Source organism: Akanthomyces muscarius, chromosome 1 (assembly GCF_028009165.1).
Source record: "Akanthomyces muscarius strain Ve6 chromosome 1, whole genome shotgun sequence".
Classification (NCBI taxonomy): Eukaryota; Fungi; Ascomycota; class Sordariomycetes; order Hypocreales; family Cordycipitaceae; genus Akanthomyces; species Akanthomyces muscarius.
The window spans coordinates 5938624-5959210 of record NC_079241.1 but is presented as its reverse complement, the minus strand read 5'-3'; the positions used below and the strand labels follow the sequence as shown (position 1 = coordinate 5959210).

Sequence of the window (20587 nt, the reverse complement as noted above, 5' to 3'; positions counted from 1 at the left end):
AAAGACACTCTCGGAAGCAAAAAACCTGTCCACTGTTTGGGACAAGCCCCCGCTGGCGAGCCCTATCCTCGGAGAGTCAAAGTCATTCCAGCTCTTCTTCCTCTTTTAGAAAACATTCCAACGCCCAATTGTTTCGCCCGCCGTCTCCCCGCAGACTGTCAACGGTTGGAGATCTAGCATTCCAGAGTATCGATTCCACGATTAGGGGCAAGGCCATCTGATTGGCGTTTTCTTTACTTCATTCCTATAGAATGGCGCCGGGCGCGCCCTACATGTACTCGGCGACAGCCAGCGAGGACTCGCGCTTTCCGGTCTCGACCTTTGATCCCAAAGCCATCACCCGCGCCAGCTGGGAGCCCAAGCCGAAGCGCAAGCCTCAGAATGGACCTCTTCTGTCCTTCAACACACATCCCGAGTACGCATACCAGGATGATTGGCCCTACTAATAGAGGGGTTCTATATGTCGCGATGCTAACCTATAGCTCAGTGCCCATGAGGCTTTGCAGCAGCGATCCGAGTACAAGCAACTAGGGAAGAAGACTGAAAAGGCCATCAAATGGGTTCGCGGCTGGCAGCTTCTCTGCCGCGTGCTGGAATTCAATGGCGCTCTCGGCATACTGATTCTCATGATCCTGCTCACCCACGTCAGTGGCATCACAGCTTGGATAATGCGTGTTGTCGTAAGTAACTTTTCGTCTTTCTTGCCCTTTACCCAAGCAGTATTTGCTAACTACATGACAGTCTGGCGTTGCGGCTCTTCACTGCCTATACGGAATCGTTCACCATTCTCGCTCGGCCACGACTAGAACTCCTGGGTCGACAGCAGCATATCAGCTCTTTGCAGGAATCTTCGATCTGACGGTGGCTTCTTTTTACGCATACGGTGCCTTCATGACCAACCGCGATTCGGCGTCGTGGGCGACTCTCCTCCAGGATCAGAGCCTGCTCCAATACCTGACCCCGGCCGTGTACTACACCATCATCGGTGCCGGCGGATTGCACCTTGCTTCGTTTCTCACGTCGCTCTGGCTCGCCATCACGTTCCAGCGCATCTGTGATCTGCCTCCTGACATGAACCCGCTGGAGTCCAACCTGACCGCTCGTCCGTCGTTTCACAAGCGCAACAAGTCTTCCGTCACCACGTATACCGCTGACGAAAAGAGGCTGTCAACGGCTCACAGCGCCAAGCACCGATCCGAAGCCTCGTGGGACAGCTTCTCGTACCCCCGTACGATGCCCTTTATGCACACCCGCACGCAGTCGCAGGACACTCTCGTCAACAATGAGCCCCAGCTCAACCTACCCCAGAGACAGTATCAGATTGCATCCAGCAACGCGGGTCCGCCGCCTCGCTCCGCCGCGTCCATGGTCAGCAGCCGCATGTCTGTCCCGCGCTCTTCTAGAGGAAGCTACGCGGAGATTGCGCTCGGCGATGCCAGCCCTGCCCGGCCGCAGTTCGTCGCCAACCGGGCCAGCAACGCCGCCAACTCGCGCGCCCCCAAGTTCACCGAGACCTGGATGCCCACCGACTCGCTCATCTCCCGCACAAACCACCGCAACCGCGAGATAGCGGCCGCCAACACCTCGCGCCACGCCCGCGGCTCCCAGTCCTACGCTGCGCTCGACCAGCGCTACAATGCCGACGAGGAAGACGACTCTGCCTCCGACTATGGTGACGACGAGAATGCCGACGCCAACGGCCACCACCCCAACCCCCTCGGCTCGCACCCCCCAGCCAGCAAATCGACGCCTGCCTCTCCTGCTCGCCCTCGGACCCGCGGCAGCGCCGGCCCTCCTCCGGTGTCGTCCCGCCCGACGACCCCTTGGACCGCCTCCAAGCTCTCCGCCAAGAGCGCCCTGTCCGAGATTAGCAGCAGCAACGAGCGTTTGAACCAGTCCGCTGCCCGCCACGGGCTGGGTGACCGCTCGCCGTGGACCAACAAGCCCGACCTGCGTCCGCCTCCCGCCATCACCGGCGATGAGTTTTACGCGCGCTCCTACGGCGAGCTGCGTGCCGCCACGCCGCCCGTCATGGTCGGCGACACGAGAAAGATTTCTTCGGGCAACGACTACCACGCGCTGGCCGTGGCCGCTGAGCGTCGTCGCGTGAGCGGCAAGGTCGCCGAGGAAGGTCTTGGTGGAAGGTTCACGATTGGGTATGCCAGTTGATGCGACTAAAACCCCAGATGGGGGTCATTGTGACATTGAGCATGTGGTTTCGCAGGAAATGGGCTTCGGCAGTCTCGCGTGAACATTGGTTGAAACGGAACGAAATGATGGCGAGATCTTGTCGAGCTTTTCTTCAGGATGGCGGTGGGATATGGACATGGATATGGATATGCTTGTTTATTGACGGCGCAAAAATAAGTTGCTTATTGTTTGAATTTTTTTTTATTGCACAGGCTGCTTTTCATTTCGATTTGGTGCATTTACTGGCTGGATCTAGTTTAAACATTGGAATTTGCATATATATATAGATATATATAGTTTAGAGAGACTCTGTTGTAATTTGACATTGGCGCCTCAGTTCAAGCTGAGGGCATCTGGCGGTCAAATACCACGAATAAATGTGCAAACTTTCTAGTCCTCCATGATTTCCTTATAGACACGCACACATCAATCTTCCTCTTGTGCAAACGACTGCCAACGCGCCGTCGAGGTCAGCCCCGCGTCGCCCTTCCAGCCCTGCTCGTCCCACGCCTGCAGCCGGCAGAGGTGGCGCATCGTCGGCCGGCCGTGCGGGCAGTTCCACGGCTTGTCGAGCTCGCCCATGTGGCGCACGAGCCCGTACATCTGGCTCGCCGTCAGCGCCTTGCCAATCATGACGCTGCTGCGGCACGCGCGCATGGCGAACATCTTGCGCACCTTGGCGGGGCGCGGGATCTGCCCGTCGCTGCCGCCGCCGGCGTCACCGAGGATGGCGATGAGCTCCTCGAGGTCCTCGAGGCTAAACGCCGTCTCGCGGCTGAGTGGCAGCGCGGTCAGCATGCAGCGACTGCCGACGGGGGTGTCGCCCGACGTGTCGACGAGGATCTTGAAGCCGTTGGCCTCGATGGCCGGCAGGTTCTCCATGACAATCTCCTCCTCGAGCGCCGTCAGCTCGAGCGTCTTGGGGTGGACCAGGCGCTGCGACTGCACGACGGTGGCGCTCTGCAGCCGTTCAAAGTTGTACTTTTCGTCCGAGGCGTGCTGGTCGATGATGAAGAGCTCGTCGCTGCCGGCGGAAGCATCGTCTCCGCTGCTAGCCGGTGATTTCGAGGCGCGCGGGCGGACAGCAATGATGAATCCCATATTGAACTGCCCGGCGACGCGCATCTTGCCGAAATCTCCTTTGGAGATGATGAGTTGCAGCCTCGACTCGGCGTCTGCGGCGCTTATGTCTTGTACGGAGTCCAAGTCGGCGTTTGCGGATGACGTTCTCAGGGCATTGGTCCTGTAGTTGTCGGTATGAACACGGAGCAACTCCAGGTCCACATTCAGCCGCTGTGCCAAAGACAGGGTGCTCTCCTTCCGACGCGATGTCGGCTGAAATAGAGTGGTTCGTTTCAAGTCTGCTGCAGATGGCTCCTTTTCAAGGATCTCGTCAACAGCCTCGCCATTGTTAGCCACTTCTGCCTCGTCAAGGTCTCTTCCTGGGCCCTCCTCTTCAGCATCAGACGCCACGCCGTCTTCAGCCCCCTGCACGGATACATCCACTGCCTCATTCTGTTCGAGTTCCAGCTGGGGCTCCACCCTCTGTTCCGATTCAGGCTCAGAGTATTCCTCTTCCTCCTCGCTATCCTGCGATTGTAAAAGCTCTCTGCCATGTCTTTCTGCCGACGCAATTCGGTGAGTATCTTCATTTTCAGATAACATAGCTTCGTCGTCATTGTCATCATCCTCACTTGCTATGCTTTCCGTCTTTCGCCTCTTGGACGGAGAGAGGATAATATTTCTTCGCGGTGAATCACCAATGGTGACTGTGATTGTCTCCGTGACGGCCCGTTTAAGGCTTCGCGGATTTCTTGTTCGTGGTGCATCGTTCACTAGTCTCATTGGCTGTGTAGCTGGTATAGGCGGCTCAGGAGAGGCTTCTGGAGAAGCAGAATATAGGTCTTCTGCGTCACCGCCATCTTCTATCGGCGGGATCGGTACGGCCGGGGCAGTTGCTGCTTGTTCCGCCAATCGTTCGTTAAAATCGCGTACTCGAATATCTTTGGCGCTTTCCGACACTTCGCCACTGTGTCTGCCAAACCTGGCACTGATGCTGGTCTGTGGGGTCGCAACCTGTATCTTGGCCGCGGGCGAGCTCGTTGAGTTGGACGCCCATCGACTTATCAAACTTTGAGCGCCAGTGTTGCGTGTCGCGTGGACAGGGGATTTTACTGTTTTGGCTGGTTCTGGTTCTTCATCAGACGATTGGGAGTGGTCATCTGCAGCTGATACGTCAGACACATCCGCCTCTTCGCGCTGATTCTGTTGTTTGGGGGCTGGCGTGGGCGCGGGAGAAGTATCTGCAGGAGTCGTGGATTTGGAGGTGGACCGTCTGAGGGTAGAAAACGCTTGTGCAACCGGTATGGTGTAGTCGTGTTGGTCAAACAGCTCAACAAGGGCGGAGCGTAGCCTGTCTAGCAGATGATTTTGGTCGTGAAGGAGGATGCTGCGTTTGTCTGGACTGACATTTACATCGTACATGTTGGTGTCCAGGCGGATGTCTGCGAATATGAAGGGCGACTGCGAATAATTATAGGACTTGTAGACTTCGTTGAAAGTCTTTGCAAACTGGGGGAGCCCGCACGGCCGCCCATTGACGAAAAACATTTGCCTGTCCGGAGTCTGCCTGCCTTCTCCATGGACGGGCCGAGAAACATGGCCAAGGACTTGAATTTCTTTCGAGGCATCGGCCTCGGTCGTGCTCAAGTTGAGAGAAGATGTGGTCGGTACAATTTCCAGTTTCAAGTCCAGAGCTACTAAAGCTGTCATTGTCTTGGCACCAAAAATGTTGATGATGTTGTCTTTGGTTGTCTGGTTTCCCTTGGTTGAAAAGAGCAGAATTCGCTTGCCCTTGGTTGGCTGCTGCGAGACGGAGAATTTGAGCTGCGTCAGGATACACGCATACTGGTTGAGCAGCGCAATGACTTTATGCCATTCTCGTTTGACGTTGCGCTCTAGTTCCCGTCGACGAACTGGCAAGTTATGAAACAGCGTGTCGATGGCAACCGTGGTTCCTCTTTGGGCAGCGAGAACGGAGGTGGACTTGAGCTTTCCAGATGCTTCAAATGTAAGCTTAGTACCTTTGGGTGCATCTTGGGCGAGACAAGTAGTTATTGTGACGGTAGACAATGCGCATAATGACGCCAGCGCTTCTCCTCTAAAGCCAAATGTGTGAAGGCTGGCAATATCCGAGTACGTTGATAGCTTCGAGGTATGGTGCTTTAGTGCCACAGACTCATAATTGGCTGGCGAGATACCGGAACCATTATCTTGGATCTCGATGGAGTCTAAGCCCTGGTTCTTGAATCTAACATCTAAAGAACATGGAGTTAGTGCTTGCTCAGATTAGCGAAGACGATCAGCAAGTACCGATAGTGGTGGCGCCAGCATCGACACTGTTTTCGACCAATTCTTTTACGACAGAACACAAATCGACGATGACTTGGCCAGATTGGATTTGATGGACCTTGAACAAAGGTCAGTGGCTGAGAGAGTGGAATGTGAGAGTTGCACGGGAACATACACTCCGGCCATCGATTTGCTTGATGGTGGCCATTGTTTGATGTGAAGCATGGCCAAGACCAGGCTACTGCAGCACCTGTTGCAGCACAGGTTCCAACGTTGGAGGACAAATATCACGAGATCCAGTCTGAGCCTCCCACATAACTATTGCATTGCAGCCCTCGTGCGCGAGCGAGCTACCTTATCTGCCTGGAGGTCTGGTGGCTGCGTTAGCTACACGCTACTGCAAGCCAGCTGTGGCAGTGGAGATGACCGCGCTGGCACGCGTCGGTCCGGCGTTGGTGGTTGAGTGGGCGCGTTGATTGAAGGGCATTACTCAGCAGCGGCTCCCCAACAGCGCCCCAATCGGGAGCAGCTTTAATGAGCTTTGGCGTTTGGGTGGCCGGCTGCCGTTTGCCGACTTGAGCATTTTTGATATGTATGTTTTTTTTTGTTAGCAAACGCATGCGGCTCAAACGAAGCTGCTTGATCAGGTTGCAAATCGAGCTTTCTGTTTCGTCGCCCAGCAATCAAGTCGACGACGACATGGTGCTGGCTGCTGGCTGCTGGCTGCTGGCTGTGCTACAAGGATGAGAACGCCGCCTACTCAATTCTCGCACCTGCCCCGCTTCCGTTTTGGGGAATCCGGTGTGTTTGGAGTAGCAGTACTCCGTAGCAATACTCAGATGCCTACCGCCTTTGTTTACAATTTCACACAGGAGCGCATGCGAATACTCAGTAGGGTCATGCTGGGGTCGGGTCAAGATGGTGGAAAACTGGCTGCAATATGCGCTTCCTGAGCCGCGAGGATAGCGCATGTATGTTGGCATATAATAGTCACCGGTGCGACTGTCATGTAGATGCGTGCCTACTTGCTGGTGTCCGGCGCTGCAGGGGCATATGCGGAGCAAGCCACCCAGGAGCCTGATTCTTAACGTGCCAAGTGCTAATGGTGACTGGGCGTTTATTTATTTTTTTGGTGTTACCTACAGCTCGGCACTGAGGGGAAAGGCCGTTACGACGTAGACAATCACTACCTTTCCATCGCAAGATCTTTTTATAGATGGGCCTGCATGTATGCTAAACAGCGTTTACGTATCATAGCCCTTCCTAGATAGCCCGTCCCGCCGTACATGACAACCATCTGGGCAATTTCACATTGCTTTGTGCAGGATGCATTAATACTGGCGGCGCTATTGCCGGTAATGGTGTGCTGCTGCGCCTCAGGGATGCCTTTTAATAGGTACAGTGCTGGCGCTCAGCCACTGTCTTTGCAGGTCTGGTCCGCTGGCAGTCCACTGGAAGCTGTCCGTTTGCACCATGTGCGTACCTGCTCCTGGGTGCCAGACACCATTAGAGCAGGACGCGGGCGCTTCTAGACGGAGCTTTTCCGGGCTTTTAGTGCCCCAGCCACCTCCCGCAGCGTTCCTCTCTACCAGTACCTAGCCACTGACGCTCCTCCTCCACTATCAAGGTGGCCGTGCCCAATCATGTCCCGCGCTTCGCACACCACCCTCTAGCCGTTTTTGGCCGGTTGCCTGTGGGTCAATCGCGATAGTCCTACGACAGTATCAAAGAGCCAATTTCCCTTTTTACCGCTCCCCATCTCCGTTCGTTCCCCATCCATTCTGCTGTGCGCTCACCTTCGGCTGGACTGACGACTGTGACGGCATGTGTCGCCTTCGCTCGTGCGACGACTTGTATTTTTGATACGAGCCATCTCTGTTTCCAGTCCTGCGGCTTGCGGCCTGGCTGCTTCGACCGTCGCCAAATTCTGCCCTGCCCTTAATCGCCTCTCCGGCAGCCGCTCGCTACGCCTACGCCATTGCCCTCATTGCGACCGCGCCGCTGTCTGCACTCCGACCGTTGCGACACTTTTCTTCCTTCCCGCTCGTCTCCTTCTCCGGGGAGCCATCAGGAGCTTTACCAATGACAAGGCACTCGTTTGGGTCGACCGACGACGGTGAAGAATCGTCTTCTATCGATCCCGATCTTGCCGCCGAGCTCGACAGCCGCCCCTCTGGCCTCAAGTCTCGTCCTCTCTCGACCAGGGTAGCCCATCGGCCCAGCAACCTCGACTGGAATCAAGCTGCATCCTCCAATGGCAATGGACATGCTTCCGCAAAGCCGGTAACCTCTTCTCCTCCTCTCTCACAGTCGCCAACCCTGCCGGCAACATCTTCCGGTATGGGTCATCCCAAACAGAGCCCGCCCGCTCGGCACCGAAGCTACGGCCGCCGATTTGGTACTTGGTCGATATCTCTCTTCGCTCTCTGTACCGCCGCGTTGGGTCTTCTTCTACTCGGCGGCATTGTCCATTCCTTGGTGACGCGGCAGCAGGACGTAAAAGGATGCCGCATGTCATACATGCGACCCTCATACATTCACTTGCGCGAGTTCGATACCGAGCACACTCGTTTCGCGACCAAATACTCCCTTCACCTCTATCGTGAGGAAGGGCTAGACGATGAGACCAAGGTACGTTTTGATTCTCAAGGCAGTCGCCCGTTTGCCGCTAACCGTCATCTAGCTTCGCGGAGTTCCGGTCATTTTCATCCCCGGCAATGCTGGCAGCTACAAGCAAGTTCGACCCATTGCAGCCGAAGCAGCCAGTCACTTTTACGAACGCCTTCAGCACGATGGCAACTCTCTCAATGCCGGCGTACGCAATCTTGACTTCTTCACTGTCGACTTCAACGAAGACATCACCGCCTTTCACGGCCAGACCTTGCTCGATCAAGCCGAGTACTTGAATGAGGCTATTCGCTTTATTCTCTCATTGTATTCCGACCCCAACAAAGTTATCCGCGACTCCGATTTGCCCGATCCCACGTCTGTCATCCTGATCGGGCACTCCATGGGCGGTGTCGTTGCTCGCGCTATGCTTGTGCAGCCGAACTATCAGGCCAACTCGATCAATACCATCATTACAATGTCTGCGCCGCACGCCCGCCCTCCAGTCACTTTTGATGGGCAGATTGTTCAAATTTACGATGAGATAAACGAATATTGGAGGAGAGCGTACACCCAGAAGTGGGCCAGCAGCAACCCCCTTTGGCATGTTACACTGATTTCGATTGCTGGCGGTAGCCTCGATACCGTTGTCCCTTCCGACTACGCCGACATTAACTCACTTGTGCCCGAGACACACGGCTTCACTGTCTACACCACCGGTGTACCCACAGTTTGGACGAGCGCTGACCATCAAGCTATCATGTGGTGCGATCAATTCCGCAAGGTCGTCAGCCAAGCTCTGTTTGATGTTATTGACGTCCACCGGGCCAGCCAGACCAAGCCTAGAGCTGAGCGAATGACTACTTTCAGAAAGCGATTCTTGACTGGATTGGAACCCAACGCGCAAAAGACAATCAACCAGGGCCAGGCTACTACCCTTCTCATGATCGATGAGAACACGAAGAATTTTGTGGCAGCAGATCAGCGTCTCGTGATGAGGCAGCTTGGCACCAATCCAGGCCCGCAAGTCCATCTTATGCCGATTCCACATCCAGCGGAGCCAATTGGCAAGCGATTTTCTTTGCTGTCCAGCAGCCCACTGAGCGACGTCGCGGGATCCGGTCTCGAGGTGCTACTTTGTAGCGTACTGACATCACCCGCCGCCAGCATTCCGTTCGTCACGACAATGGACTTTGCTCAAAGTACCAAAGTCAGCACTAAGCTCGCCTGCAAGAACGCAGCTGGCGATTCCGATGTTCTGCCAGCTTCAACCAAGCACACAGTGAACCCATTCTACCGCGACGGCGAGCCTGAGCTGGTCCCATTCTCACACTTGAGATACGACGCTCAGCATATTTCAGACTATCAATTTGTTGCCGTAATCGACAAGTTTGAATCGCCTGTTGACAATTTCGTCATGGCTGAGTTCAGTGACGTGCTGGACTTTGAACAAGAGCACAACATCGCGCTTGGTAAATTGCTTACACTTGGCCTTTCGTTTACTCTCCCAGCGACGCGACCCACTGTCGTGGAAGCAAAGATTCCCGCCATTGAGTCTAGCGTCTTGGCTTATAATCTTCAGGTTGAATCTGGAGCTTGCGCTCAGGAGGCTCTCTTTGCGCCAATGCTGCGCCAATCTTTGCAGAGCCCACACGAGTCCCGTTACTTTGTCAATGTCTCGCAGACCGGCATCAGCCTTCATGGCGAGGCGCCTTATATGCCACCAACGATGGCTCACAAAACGAATAAGGGCGTCGCCCTAGAATTCTTTTCGGATCCGACATGCAAAGCTCCGCTCAAGGTCACCGTTACTTTTGACGCCTTGGGCAGCCTGGGCAAGCTGTACATGCGCTACCGTACAGTGTTTGCAGCGTTCCCGCTGCTCATTGTTACTCTTGTGCTTCGAAAGCAGTTCCGCGTTTATGACGAGACTGGCGTCTTCATCTCGTTCTCGGAGAGTCTCGACCTGTCGCTCCGCCAATCGATCCCGCTGCTGCTACTCTCACTCACGCTTCTGGCGACCTCCATTGGTGTGGCGCCGCAGATCGACACCAGCAGAGGCGGCTGCCCTTTGGTGGACACTGTATCGGCTATTGACTTTCATCGCAATGATCTTTTGATCGGCACGGACGATCCATTCTTTACCTTCATGGTGCCATTGATTGGTATCGTTTGTATTGGAGTCTGCACAGCCCTTCACTATGTCGTTTTGCTTCTCGCGCAGTTATTCAGCTTTGCCTTTATCCTTTTCCCATCCCGCGGAAGCCCCGATGCTAGCAACGGAAGTGCCAGCGCTGCCTCGCCCATCTTTGCGCCATCCACGCCTCGACGACGCATGATTTCAACCGCGATTCTTCTGCTCTTGGTTGCGACGTTCATCCCATACCAGTTTGCCTATCTGGTGGCTTGCCTCGTGCAGCTCTTCACATCCGTTAGAGCTCTCCGCATCAGCGCCGTCACGCCATCCACGTCCAATGTGAACTATTACCACTATACGCACTCGATCCTTCTGCTGATGATGTGGGTTCTTCCCATCAATCTGCCCATTCTGGCTGTGTGGGTGCGCAATCTTGCGGTGCACTGGCTTACACCCTTTTCCTCGCACCACAATGTCCTCTCCATTACACCTTTCATCCTATTGGTCGAAAACATGACGACTGGCCGCATGGTACCGCAAATATCAAGCTGGTTGCGGCATGTCACGAGCATTCTTTTGTTCGCCACTGCACTGTGCGCGGCCATCTACGGCATTTCGCATGCCTATCTGTTGCATTACCTAGTTAACATCATCGCCGCCTGGCTCGTGATTCTACACGCCGCCTCGACGTCGTGGTCCGTCCGTAACCTGGGCGCCATGTTCGAAGGGAATGCGGATGAAGGCAGAACGGACGGGAAAACATCATGAGGCCGTTTCGATAACCTTTCATTGTATACACTACATGCAGAGGATTGTGACGACACTTCCCACACGGCGCGGCATCACTCTCTCCACGACATCCTGCAGCCTCTCTCTCTCATCTCCGCAATCTCACCATAACCACCACCACCAAATTTCTGTGTTCTTCACTCATGGACGGCATATAATGGACATTATTTAACAAAGAGAGAAGTCGACTATTTTTAATACTTAATATTTTTGCATCCTCTTCTCCCGCGGATGTGAGAAGGGAATAGAGCGGTGCGGGGGGCTGTCTGGTGGTGAGAGATGAGCTGTCGCTGTTTACGCCTCTTCCTTTTTCATCCTGTTTCTGGTGTAATGAGCATTGTCAAGGCGTTTTCACATTCAAGGAGAGAGGTAGGGATGGATGGGAGGAGCGGAGTGTCTCCTTTTTGCTTCTCAGCGAGGAAGCGCTGCACTGACGCACAAATTAATTTTACATACGTATTTAGCGGTGTCTTAAGCGGGTGGCATAGACCTTCCAATTCTTTGAATAAAGCGAAATAATATTTTGATCTACTGACTGGTCCATTGTCATGAATGTGGCGGAGATTGTCTGTGCGTTTGAAGGAAGAGGCTACGTCGCATAGGCGATGATGGATCGGCTCATAAAATATGACATTACAAAGTACTGTTTATTTCGAGTTCAAATAGGAAACTCAACGCCATTGAATCAAAGCGCTATTGGAATAAAACAAAACAAAAGAATCAACGCCCCTCCCCCATCAAGGCTGAATGGATATTATGATGCGCGATATGTAAATTGTTTTAGGAAAAGTCGAATCGCTCGGGGAGAACGACAGGCGCAACCAGACTCCAGATGTAGATGCCGTGGCACAGCCAGGCACTCACAATCTTGATCCAGCTGGCGGCGTAGGTGCGTCCGACGCTGGCAAAGTCGCTGTTGGGGTCGACGGCCGTCTCGTGGCTGAGGGTGAGCAGGAGCGAGACCCACGTCGTCGCGAGGAAGAAGATGATGTGGAACATGGAGTAGTTGTACTGCGTGCGGGTGCGCTCATCGTCGTGCGCGGCGGCGTTGCCGGCCTCGCTGTCGTCGTCGTCGGAAAGGAGAGCGTCAGCGGGGAGGCTGCCCTCCTCGACGGCACGGCGGAGTGCTTCGGCGCGCATCTCGCGTCGGCCACCGGGCTGTTGCGTGACGAGGTCGTGCTCGTCGTCGTCAGGCAGGCGGATGCTGTTGCCGCCGGCGCCGCCGAGGCCGAGGTTCTGGGTGGCGGCGCGGGTCGTGGTGTAGGCAATGGTGAGCATGGTGACGATGGCGCCGACGACGACCGAGGTGCGGCGGGTGGCGCGGCCGCGGAGTAGCGGGTTGCACTGCTTGTCGTCGGGCTCCATGGAGACGGCCGACATGGTGAGGTAGGTACAGTAGACGGCGACCATGGCGGCCTGCGCAAGGCCGGCCTTGGGGTTGTGCTCCTGGATGGTGGGGTTGACGGAGATGATGGAGATGATGAGCCAGAAGACGAGGTTGATGGTGATGACGGCCTGGTTCATGGAGCAGCCGGACCCGGCAAAGAAGATGTACTGCACAATTGTCATGGCGAGCGAGGCCGCGTACATGCTGAGCGTGGAGCCGATGAGGACGGTGCGCCACAGCCGCGAGTCCGTCTCTTCAATCTGCGCGAGGCAGTACTCGGCCCAGCCGTGCGCCAGGTCCACGAGGAGGATGAGGCCGAGCAGCAGGAACAGCATGGCGCCGATGAGCGCAATGTAGTTGCCCCAGAACATGAAGAACTCGTCGGGGATGAGGAAGGACATGACGATAAAGGCGACCCAGGCGATGACCTTGGGGCCCCAGTAGCCGTTTTGGATGGCCGCGCGTGGCTCCTTGGAGGAGGCGACGCCAAAAAGCAGACCGGCGAGAACCAGATGGAACACGCCGAGGGCAAAGTTGATGCGGTGCACGGCGAGCCAGCCATAGCATTCGCCGTTGGGGCAGTTGATCTTGACGTAATCGAGCATGAGGTGCTGCAGCTTTTCAATGGCCCATGGCGTGAGCATGATCCAGGCGACGATCGAGTTGACGAGAAGGATGAGGGCGTAGGCGATACGGGTTGCGACACTGCAGGTCCAAAGGTTAGCTGGTTCAGCTCGGGCGGCAAAGTCGCAAAGTCGAAGGCAGGAGAGAGACGAACCTGTTGCCACACTTGCCGCAGGCGCTGCAGACCATGGAGCATGTTGCCGCTCCGCAGCAGCTTGCGCCAAAGCCAATTATCTGCACGAACAGCCGGCGATGTCAGTTCACGAGCGCATAGTCAATGGTTCGTGGGGGGGAGGGGTCGTCTTTACCGTAGTGATGCTAGGCACCGCCATAAGCGGGAGGGAAAGAAGCGCACCCATGGTGAGGGGCAAGCGACGTATTCCAGGCTCTTCGGAGGAGTATGTATGGAATCGCAGAGGCGGATTTGTAAGAAACGTCAGGAAAGAGTTGCTGGCCGGCGCGTTGAGGGTTGTCGCTGGCCGTTCGGGTTATGGACCGTGGTGTTTGGAGAGGTGACGAACAGGAATGACGACGGATCAGGTGCCGCCCGGTGGAAAAGAAGCCTTTACGTAAGCGACGACCTTGCCGCAAAGCCAAGCCGCTGAAACCCGCGCCCAAAACCGGCACCCGCGGGGGTGCAAACGCCCTGAAAGCTTGGCAGCAGAGCGCTGTGACCCCCGCGTCTACAGCGGGTTTCTGGCAGCGCACCCACTGCAGCGTGTGCCGTTACAGCGGTCTTGATGCTAGATTTGGGGGCGGGTGTACCACATCTGCCTTGCCCGGGCCGAAGACGGACACAAGTCGTTTGCTATCTACCTATCTGGTAGTCAATGTCCGGGACACTGACCCGAGGTCTTCCATTCCTTTGTCTTTCTCGCACCAACTGCCCAACCGTACCAGATTCACTCTCTTTACTTCTTCTTTTTAAATTGTCGCTGTTGCACAAAACAGCTCTCTCGCTCTCTCTCGATGGGAGTGTAAAGTTGCGCGCACCTATTCCTCTCGTCGGTCTCAGCCGGCGCTAGTCGCCATCCATCTCCCTTTGCATACGAGTTGCCTACCTAGCCTTGACCACCATGCATTCAGACGACGGCATGCATCGCAAAAGAATCATCGCCAGCGTTGCGGCCACGGTCATTTCGCTGGCCTGCGGCACAAATGTACGCTCTATTCACTGTCTCCCCGAAAAGCCCTCGGAATTCCCCCTCCCTTCCCCTTCTCTCTCTTGCATTGAGGGTGTGGGTGACGCAAGTTGAAACACTCATTCGCTAACCCCCGTCTGTCACAGTATGTCTACTCAGCATGGGCGCCGCAATTCGCTGAGCGGCTGAAGCTCACGGCGACGCAGAGCAACCTGGTAGGCCTGTTTGGCAACCTGGGCATGTACTCGCTGGGTCCGCTGGTCGGCATGTTTGTCGACCACCCTTCCGTCGGCGCCGGCCCGGCGGTCCTCCTCGGCGCTGTGCTGCTCGGCGTGGGCTATTTTCCGCTGCATCGGGCCTACGACAGCGCTTCTGGATCCGTGCCGCTGCTGTGTTTCTTCTCTTACCTCACCGGCATGGGCAGCTGCCTAGGCTTCTTCGCCGCCGTCAAGGTGTCCGCGCTCAACTGGCCGCACCACCGCGGCACGGCGACGGCGTTTCCCCTGGCGGCCTTTGGCCTGAGTGCCTTCTTCTTCTCCTTCCTCGGATCCATCCTCTTCCCTGGCGACCCCAGCTCGTTCCTCGAGCTGCTGGCCTGGGGCACCGTCGCGCTGACCTTTGGCGGCTTCTTCTTCCTCAAGGCTTACCCCCACTCGTCGTCGTACCAGGCCGTGCCGGGCGCGGAAGCGTCGTCGGGGGCCGCGCGCGGCCAGCGCTTGCGCCGCACGTCGTCGGGGCGGCAACAGCCGCAGCAGCGTGGCATGTTTGATGATGAACCCGGTACGTCCAACAAGTTTACTACTACTGCTGCCCAAGTCCCGGCGGAGCAGTCCGGTCCCGCATCCGCGCCTGCCTCCCGGGAGGCAGGCGGCGCAGACACCGAAGACGCTGAACCAGACGAGACGTCGTCCCTCATGTCGGGGTCGTCGGCGGTGAACAATGAAACAGACGCAAATGTTGATCGAGATCCTTCTCATCATCTAGATATTCGTGGCTTCCAGCTTTTGACGTGCATGGACTTTTGGCAACTCTTCGCCATCATGACGATTCTCGCCGGTGCCGGACTCATGACCATCAAGTAAGTACATGCGCTGCAAAACTATAGCAGTACGTCAGAACTAATTGAAATTAGCAACATTGGAAATGATGCCAACGTGTTGTGGAAACACTACGATAGCTCAAAGGGCGAAGAATTTCTTGTTCACCGTCAACAAATGCACGTCTCGATTCTTTCCATCGGTAGCTTCGTTGGACGTCTACTTAGCGGTACGTGTAACGCCAACGGCCACGGTCTATACGCACCTCCAGACTAACTGCTCAACCCTCAGGCATCGGTTCCGATTTCCTCGTCAAGAAGCTCGGGGCCAGTCGTGTGTGGTGTCTGGTCTTGTCTGGCCTCATCTTCACCGTCGCCCAGGTCTGCGGCCTGACCATCTCCACGCCCATCTACCTCTTCCTCCTCTCCAGCCTCTCGGGCATTGCCTACGGCCTGCTCTTTGGCGTCTTCCCGTCCATCGTGGCCGAGACGTTTGGCATCCACGGCCTCAGCCAGAACTGGGGCTTCATGACGCTCGCGCCCGTCTTCTCCTCCAACATCTTCAACCTTATCTATGGCTCCGTCCTGGACCACCACAGCGTCTTTGATCCTAGCGGCGAGCGCTCGTGCCACGAGGGACTCGAGTGCTACCGCTCCGCCTACGGCATCACCTTTGTATCCTGCCTGGTCGGCGTGGCCATTACCATCTGGGTCATCCGCCACCAGTACGTGGTCAAGGTCAGGGCCATGGGAAAAGCCAATCTGGAGGATTAAGCTCTAGATGGGAGACACTTTGGGTCAAACAACTTTTGACTCAATTTATCATTGTATATAGGCAAACTTTTTAGACTGGGATGGGGGACGCGGCATTGGCAGTGATGGGACGACAAGCTGTACATCGTTAGTTCCATAGCAACAGGCTCGTCAAAATATTTCATTTTTTTCATCCATTTATGTTGTTGAGTGTCAATCGTGTAGAGAAAGCCATTTGTGTACAATTTTATAGCAAAATCGACCAAAGCGGTGTGGTATTTGTACATGAGTGTTCCGTGTTTACCGTATCCATTGGGCATATCCAGTCTAAATTAATCTTGCTCTTCGGCAACCAACTCATCAACATCCTCATATTCGTCACTCTGCGTGCTGCTGCTCTTCTTCTTCTGTCCCTTGCGCTTGCCAGCCTTGCGCATGCCGCCATTTCCTAGCGGGAGCTGGCCACCGCGATTGCCAAAGAAGTCATCGGTTCTGATACCGCGGAACTGCGAGCCATCGACATTGTGCATGGGACGGCCACTGGAGCGGTTCTCGCGCATAAACTCGCGAACCGGTGCCATGGCGGCGTCGCGGCAGGCTTCCTTGATGTCGCTTCCGGACATGCCGGCTGTGAGCTTGGCGAGCTGGTCGAGGTCAAAGTGCTCCGAGTCGGTCTTGGTGTCTTGCAGGATAAGCTGGAGGATGCGGCGACGCTGCTCCTGTCCGGGAAGCGGGATGGGAAATTTCTTAGGCATTCTTCGCAGGATCGCTTCATCGATATCGTGGATGCGATTTGTAGCGCCAAGAACGACAATCTGAGCGGGCATGCCAGAAGAGTTGGCGGATGTCAATCCATCCCACAGCGTCATGAATCTGACGAGACGTTAGTATTTGTGGTTGATGCATCATCCGTTTTCAGAAACCTACTCAGCCTTGACCATGCCACTAGCCTCGTGCTCGCCACTGCGTCGAGTGCCGAGAACGGCATCAATCTCGTCAATGAAGATGATGGCCGGCTGCATCTTGCGAGCCAGGGAGAAGACAGCCTTGACAATCTTGTTGGAGTCACCGTACCACTTTTCCGTCATGGTAGAGATGTGTAAGTTGATGAAGGAAGCGCCGCTCTCGTGAGCAAGCGCCTTGGCGAGCATGGTCTTGCCGCAGCCTGGAGGGCCGAAGAGAAGGACGCCGGAGGGAGCCGACAGGAGCGGTGCGGCATGCGAGTATAGGTGTGGCATGGTGAGAGGGTAAATGACGGATTCCTTGAGTTCCTCGATAATCATTTCGAGACCGCCGATGGCTATTGCAAGGGTTAATACCACATTACAGGCTGGCATCTGAAGGCTTTCTACTCACCATCAAAACCAACGTGGATGTCTTCAGGAGCGATCATCTCCAGCGCAATAAGATTTTCGTATTCATTAAGCACCAATTCTTCCACGCGGGCGCCGTCTCGAGAGTCATCGCTGCCGTCGCCAACACCGGCCTCGTTTTGGCGTCGTCGGTTTATGCGCTCAAGGTGAGCCTTGGCTTTTTGTCTGGCTTGGTCGTGTTTCTCCTTATCGGGATCGGCGAGGTTGCTGAGGATGGGGTTGAGGAAATTGCGCGCGATATACAGACCAGCTGTCATCTGTTGAATTGTTCTTTTGTTAGATTTTTTTCCTTGCGGAGGCAGTGTCGTGGGAACTTGGGGGGCACATACCATGCCGGCGAAGAGGACTAGGTCCATGGCGACATCGCCAAGTTTGCGACGTTCGCCCATACCGACGACCCAGCGTAGCCAAGACGCTGACTGGTCGGGCATGAGACGTCAGTACGGCAGAGAAGAGGAAAAGGCGAGAGGACCTTTTCAGAGCTTCACCAGTGGTTGAATCACCGGGTGACGAGATGTTTGCGAAGAGAAAGTGATGGTGGATGGCGACTCTGGTTGATGTAGGCGTCGTGGCAGGAGATTGTACCTGCATGTACCTTGCGTCCAAAGTGGGCTTTCACATGAAGAGGTGGCAAGCAGACGGTCGGCACTGAAACCAAAGCTGAAGAATATCAATACTCATGTTTAAAATGGCCAAAATCGACGATTTGATCTAGACTGTAATGCACTTCTTTTAAGTCCCGAATTTTGAAGGATCATATGCCAATATCGGCCACAGCTCTTAGTCTTGGGCATCTACAGCGCCACGGATGCACATCATCAGTACTTGGCGGTACATTGGTAGCCTCGGCATGCACGCCACCTCGCTGGCGGGCTGGACAAGGGGACGGGTACAGGGCCACAGGCAGCCAGTAGGCGATTTGGCCAGCTGACTAAGGCCCAAGTCGCCGCACTAGACCCACCCCAGCATTTTGTTTACATCGAACCAAAACAGGAAACCTAGATATCTCGTTCCGCACCATATCACTGTGTCGCGATCGCATTTTATTTGCTGCCCTCATTGTTTGCTGGCGCGCCCGTACGCCACGACTTTTTGTATAATATACATATTTACACGCTATTCGTACCTTACTCACTCCGGCAGAAGCACGCGGCAGCGCAATGGCGACCCGGATACGCGCTGCGGGGCGCTTCGCGAACCAGGTAGCATCCGATTCGGATTCGGACCTGGGAGGCATGGAGAGCTACCCTCGCAAGAGACAGGGCTCGGTCGCGAGAAGCATGGGATCCAACCGAATCACGAAGCTCGCACCGAAAGTGGCAGGATCAATAGACAGAAAAGCCCCGCGCCGACTATCACCTGGCCGACGGCCGCTCACGGACAAGAGCAACCTCAACACGACAAGGCCGTCGCATAAGAGCAGAGACGAGAAACCGGCTCGCCCGATTCACGATGAAGATTTCGACGACGATAGCATGCTGTTATCGCATCAATCAAAGCAAGGCCGCAAAAAGCAGCGACTCGAAGATTCGCGACCTGTTAAGCACAGTGTCGCGACAACGAAGCGCTACGCATCCTCGTCGCCCCGGCATGCAGCTCGTCACTACCCAGTGGAAGCTGCAGCAGAGCTGGAAGAGGATGACGACATGGAAATGGTGGACGTGGTTGGGCAAAACGAGGAAGAGGAGGAAATAGCAATGCATACAAGCCGGCAAGCGGCCGCGCCAACCTTGCCTCCGGTCCGTCCGACCAGCCGATCGCAGAGTACTCAAGGAGATAATGCCTCACTGGAACGCCGCTTACGCGAAATGACGCGAAAGTACGAAAATCTCGAGGGACGCTACACTGAGCTTCGAGAGGTGGGTGTCCAGAGCGCTGAACGAAACTACGAGAAGCTACGCAGGCAGGCTGATGAGAATGCAGCGAGTAAGTTCCCGGCAGTCAATCAATATTTCCATGCTCAGAATGCACTAACAAAGCATCAGCTGCAAACAAACTCATCGCGAAGCTCAAAGAAGAGCTGGCCGCTCAAAGGCAGGTGTCGGGCGATGCCGATTCGCTGCGCCTGCAGCTCCAAGATAGCCAAAGCAATGCGCAGGACCTCGCCAGCAGAGTCAAGGAGCTGACAAGCTCGCTTGCTGACGCTGACCGTCAAAACAAGGCCCTCAACGCCAAGCTCGCTGCCAGTCGAGCTGCTCCCGGCACTGGCGTTCCCGGCAGTGCGATCAAGGGCAGCGCAGCAAAAGCCTGGACAGGTCAATCGGAAATGGTCCATGCTGCCCACGCAAAGGAAGACCTATATGCAGACCTGACGGGTCTCATCATCCAAGGCATGAAGCAGGACGGCACCGAGGATATTTTTGACTGCATCCAGACCGGACGCAACGGCAGTGAGTGCTCTGCGCTTGAGGCGTCACCCAGACGTGAATGCTAACATGGTTCCCAGCTCTCCACTTTAAGCTTGGTATTGCTGGCAGTAGCTCTACCGTCCGCTATGAGGACTCGTCCGTCAAATACAACCCGCAGCTTCAATCTGATCGCGACGCCGACTTGATTGCCCGCCTACCGAATTATCTCCGCGAGGAGATTGAGTTTAGGAGACCGCAGGTGGCCAATTTTTACAGCAAGGTGGTCAAGGCATTGAGGGATAGACCAGTGGAGGCGGACGACTAGAACAGGCAGCACAGTGGCATTGGTTTGGATTGATACCCCCGTGGCGTTTGGTTTGGGTCGTTTATTTCTAGCATTGGGATAGGAAGCTCTATGATTTTCATGATTACAAAGATATGACTGGATATGAATGAATGCCTGTCGGCTACGACAGCAACTGTCATCTCTGCGGTGCGTGGTGACTACCTTGGGCTCTCTGGCAGGCCGCAATATGCTGTGGCACGTCAGACAGCTGAACATGGTTTGAAACTTGGTGTACAGCCTGTTCATCGCGCTTCTTCTTCGCCGCGACGCGTCGCTGTGATGGCGGCATGCATGTCTTGGTCGTCTACCTACCCTAGACAAAAAGCAAGGATAGAAGCACTGGACTCACAGGCAGTTGGCTGTCGAAATGCGATGTGTCGCAGTGGTTTGATGATTATGGTGTAAAGTGGCCTCGCCTTTCCTTCTTGTTGGCATTGCAGAAACAAGGTATAATTTGTGGCTGCCGTTTCAATGTGTAAGGTAACCTCCTCAACAGCCAGGCTT

The 20587-nt window shown here is 55.4% G+C and overlaps 7 protein-coding genes across 7 annotated transcripts; 4 read left to right on the top strand and 3 right to left on the bottom strand.

Moving 5' to 3' along the window:
* Nucleotides 1-251: 251 nt before the first annotated feature.
* On the top strand, nucleotides 252-2169 carry LMH87_007012 (uncharacterized protein; the record flags this gene model as incomplete). Its single annotated transcript, XM_056192035.1, has 3 exons — nucleotides 252-415; nucleotides 488-680; nucleotides 742-2169. The coding sequence occupies 3 exons, from the start codon at nucleotides 252-254 to the stop codon at nucleotides 2167-2169; spliced, it is 1785 nt and encodes a 594-aa protein (XP_056060293.1).
* A 447-nt stretch (nucleotides 2170-2616) lies between these two features.
* LMH87_007011 (uncharacterized protein) lies at nucleotides 2617-5749 on the bottom strand (the record flags this gene model as incomplete). The annotated part of the gene is made up of 4 exons (XM_056192034.1): nucleotides 2617-2793; nucleotides 2866-5507; nucleotides 5563-5659; nucleotides 5717-5749. 4 exons carry the CDS (start codon nucleotides 5747-5749, stop codon nucleotides 2617-2619), a joined length of 2949 nt encoding a protein of 982 aa, XP_056060292.1.
* Nucleotides 5750-7623: 1874 nt separating this feature from the next.
* Nucleotides 7624-11053, top strand: LMH87_007010 (uncharacterized protein; the record flags this gene model as incomplete). The annotated part of the gene is made up of 2 exons (XM_056192032.1): nucleotides 7624-8172; nucleotides 8225-11053. 2 exons carry the CDS (start codon nucleotides 7624-7626, stop codon nucleotides 11051-11053), a joined length of 3378 nt encoding a protein of 1125 aa, XP_056060291.1.
* Nucleotides 11054-11854: 801 nt separating this feature from the next.
* Nucleotides 11855-13444, bottom strand: LMH87_007009 (uncharacterized protein; the record flags this gene model as incomplete). Its single annotated transcript, XM_056192031.1, has 3 exons — nucleotides 11855-13166; nucleotides 13240-13319; nucleotides 13394-13444. 3 exons carry the CDS (start codon nucleotides 13442-13444, stop codon nucleotides 11855-11857), a joined length of 1443 nt encoding a protein of 480 aa, XP_056060290.1.
* A 717-nt stretch (nucleotides 13445-14161) lies between these two features.
* LMH87_007008 (uncharacterized protein) lies at nucleotides 14162-16037 on the top strand (the record flags this gene model as incomplete). The annotated part of the gene is made up of 5 exons (XM_056192030.1): nucleotides 14162-14245; nucleotides 14374-15007; nucleotides 15212-15305; nucleotides 15360-15493; nucleotides 15556-16037. The coding sequence occupies 5 exons, from the start codon at nucleotides 14162-14164 to the stop codon at nucleotides 16035-16037; spliced, it is 1428 nt and encodes a 475-aa protein (XP_056060289.1).
* Nucleotides 16038-16348: 311 nt separating this feature from the next.
* On the bottom strand, nucleotides 16349-17820 carry LMH87_007007 (uncharacterized protein; the record flags this gene model as incomplete). The annotated part of the gene is made up of 4 exons (XM_056192029.1): nucleotides 16349-16889; nucleotides 16944-17316; nucleotides 17373-17646; nucleotides 17719-17820. The coding sequence occupies 4 exons, from the start codon at nucleotides 17818-17820 to the stop codon at nucleotides 16349-16351; spliced, it is 1290 nt and encodes a 429-aa protein (XP_056060288.1).
* Nucleotides 17821-18549: 729 nt separating this feature from the next.
* LMH87_007006 (uncharacterized protein) lies at nucleotides 18550-20062 on the top strand (the record flags this gene model as incomplete). Its single annotated transcript, XM_056192028.1, has 3 exons — nucleotides 18550-19315; nucleotides 19375-19779; nucleotides 19836-20062. The coding sequence occupies 3 exons, from the start codon at nucleotides 18550-18552 to the stop codon at nucleotides 20060-20062; spliced, it is 1398 nt and encodes a 465-aa protein (XP_056060287.1).
* Nucleotides 20063-20587: the final 525 nt, after the last annotated feature.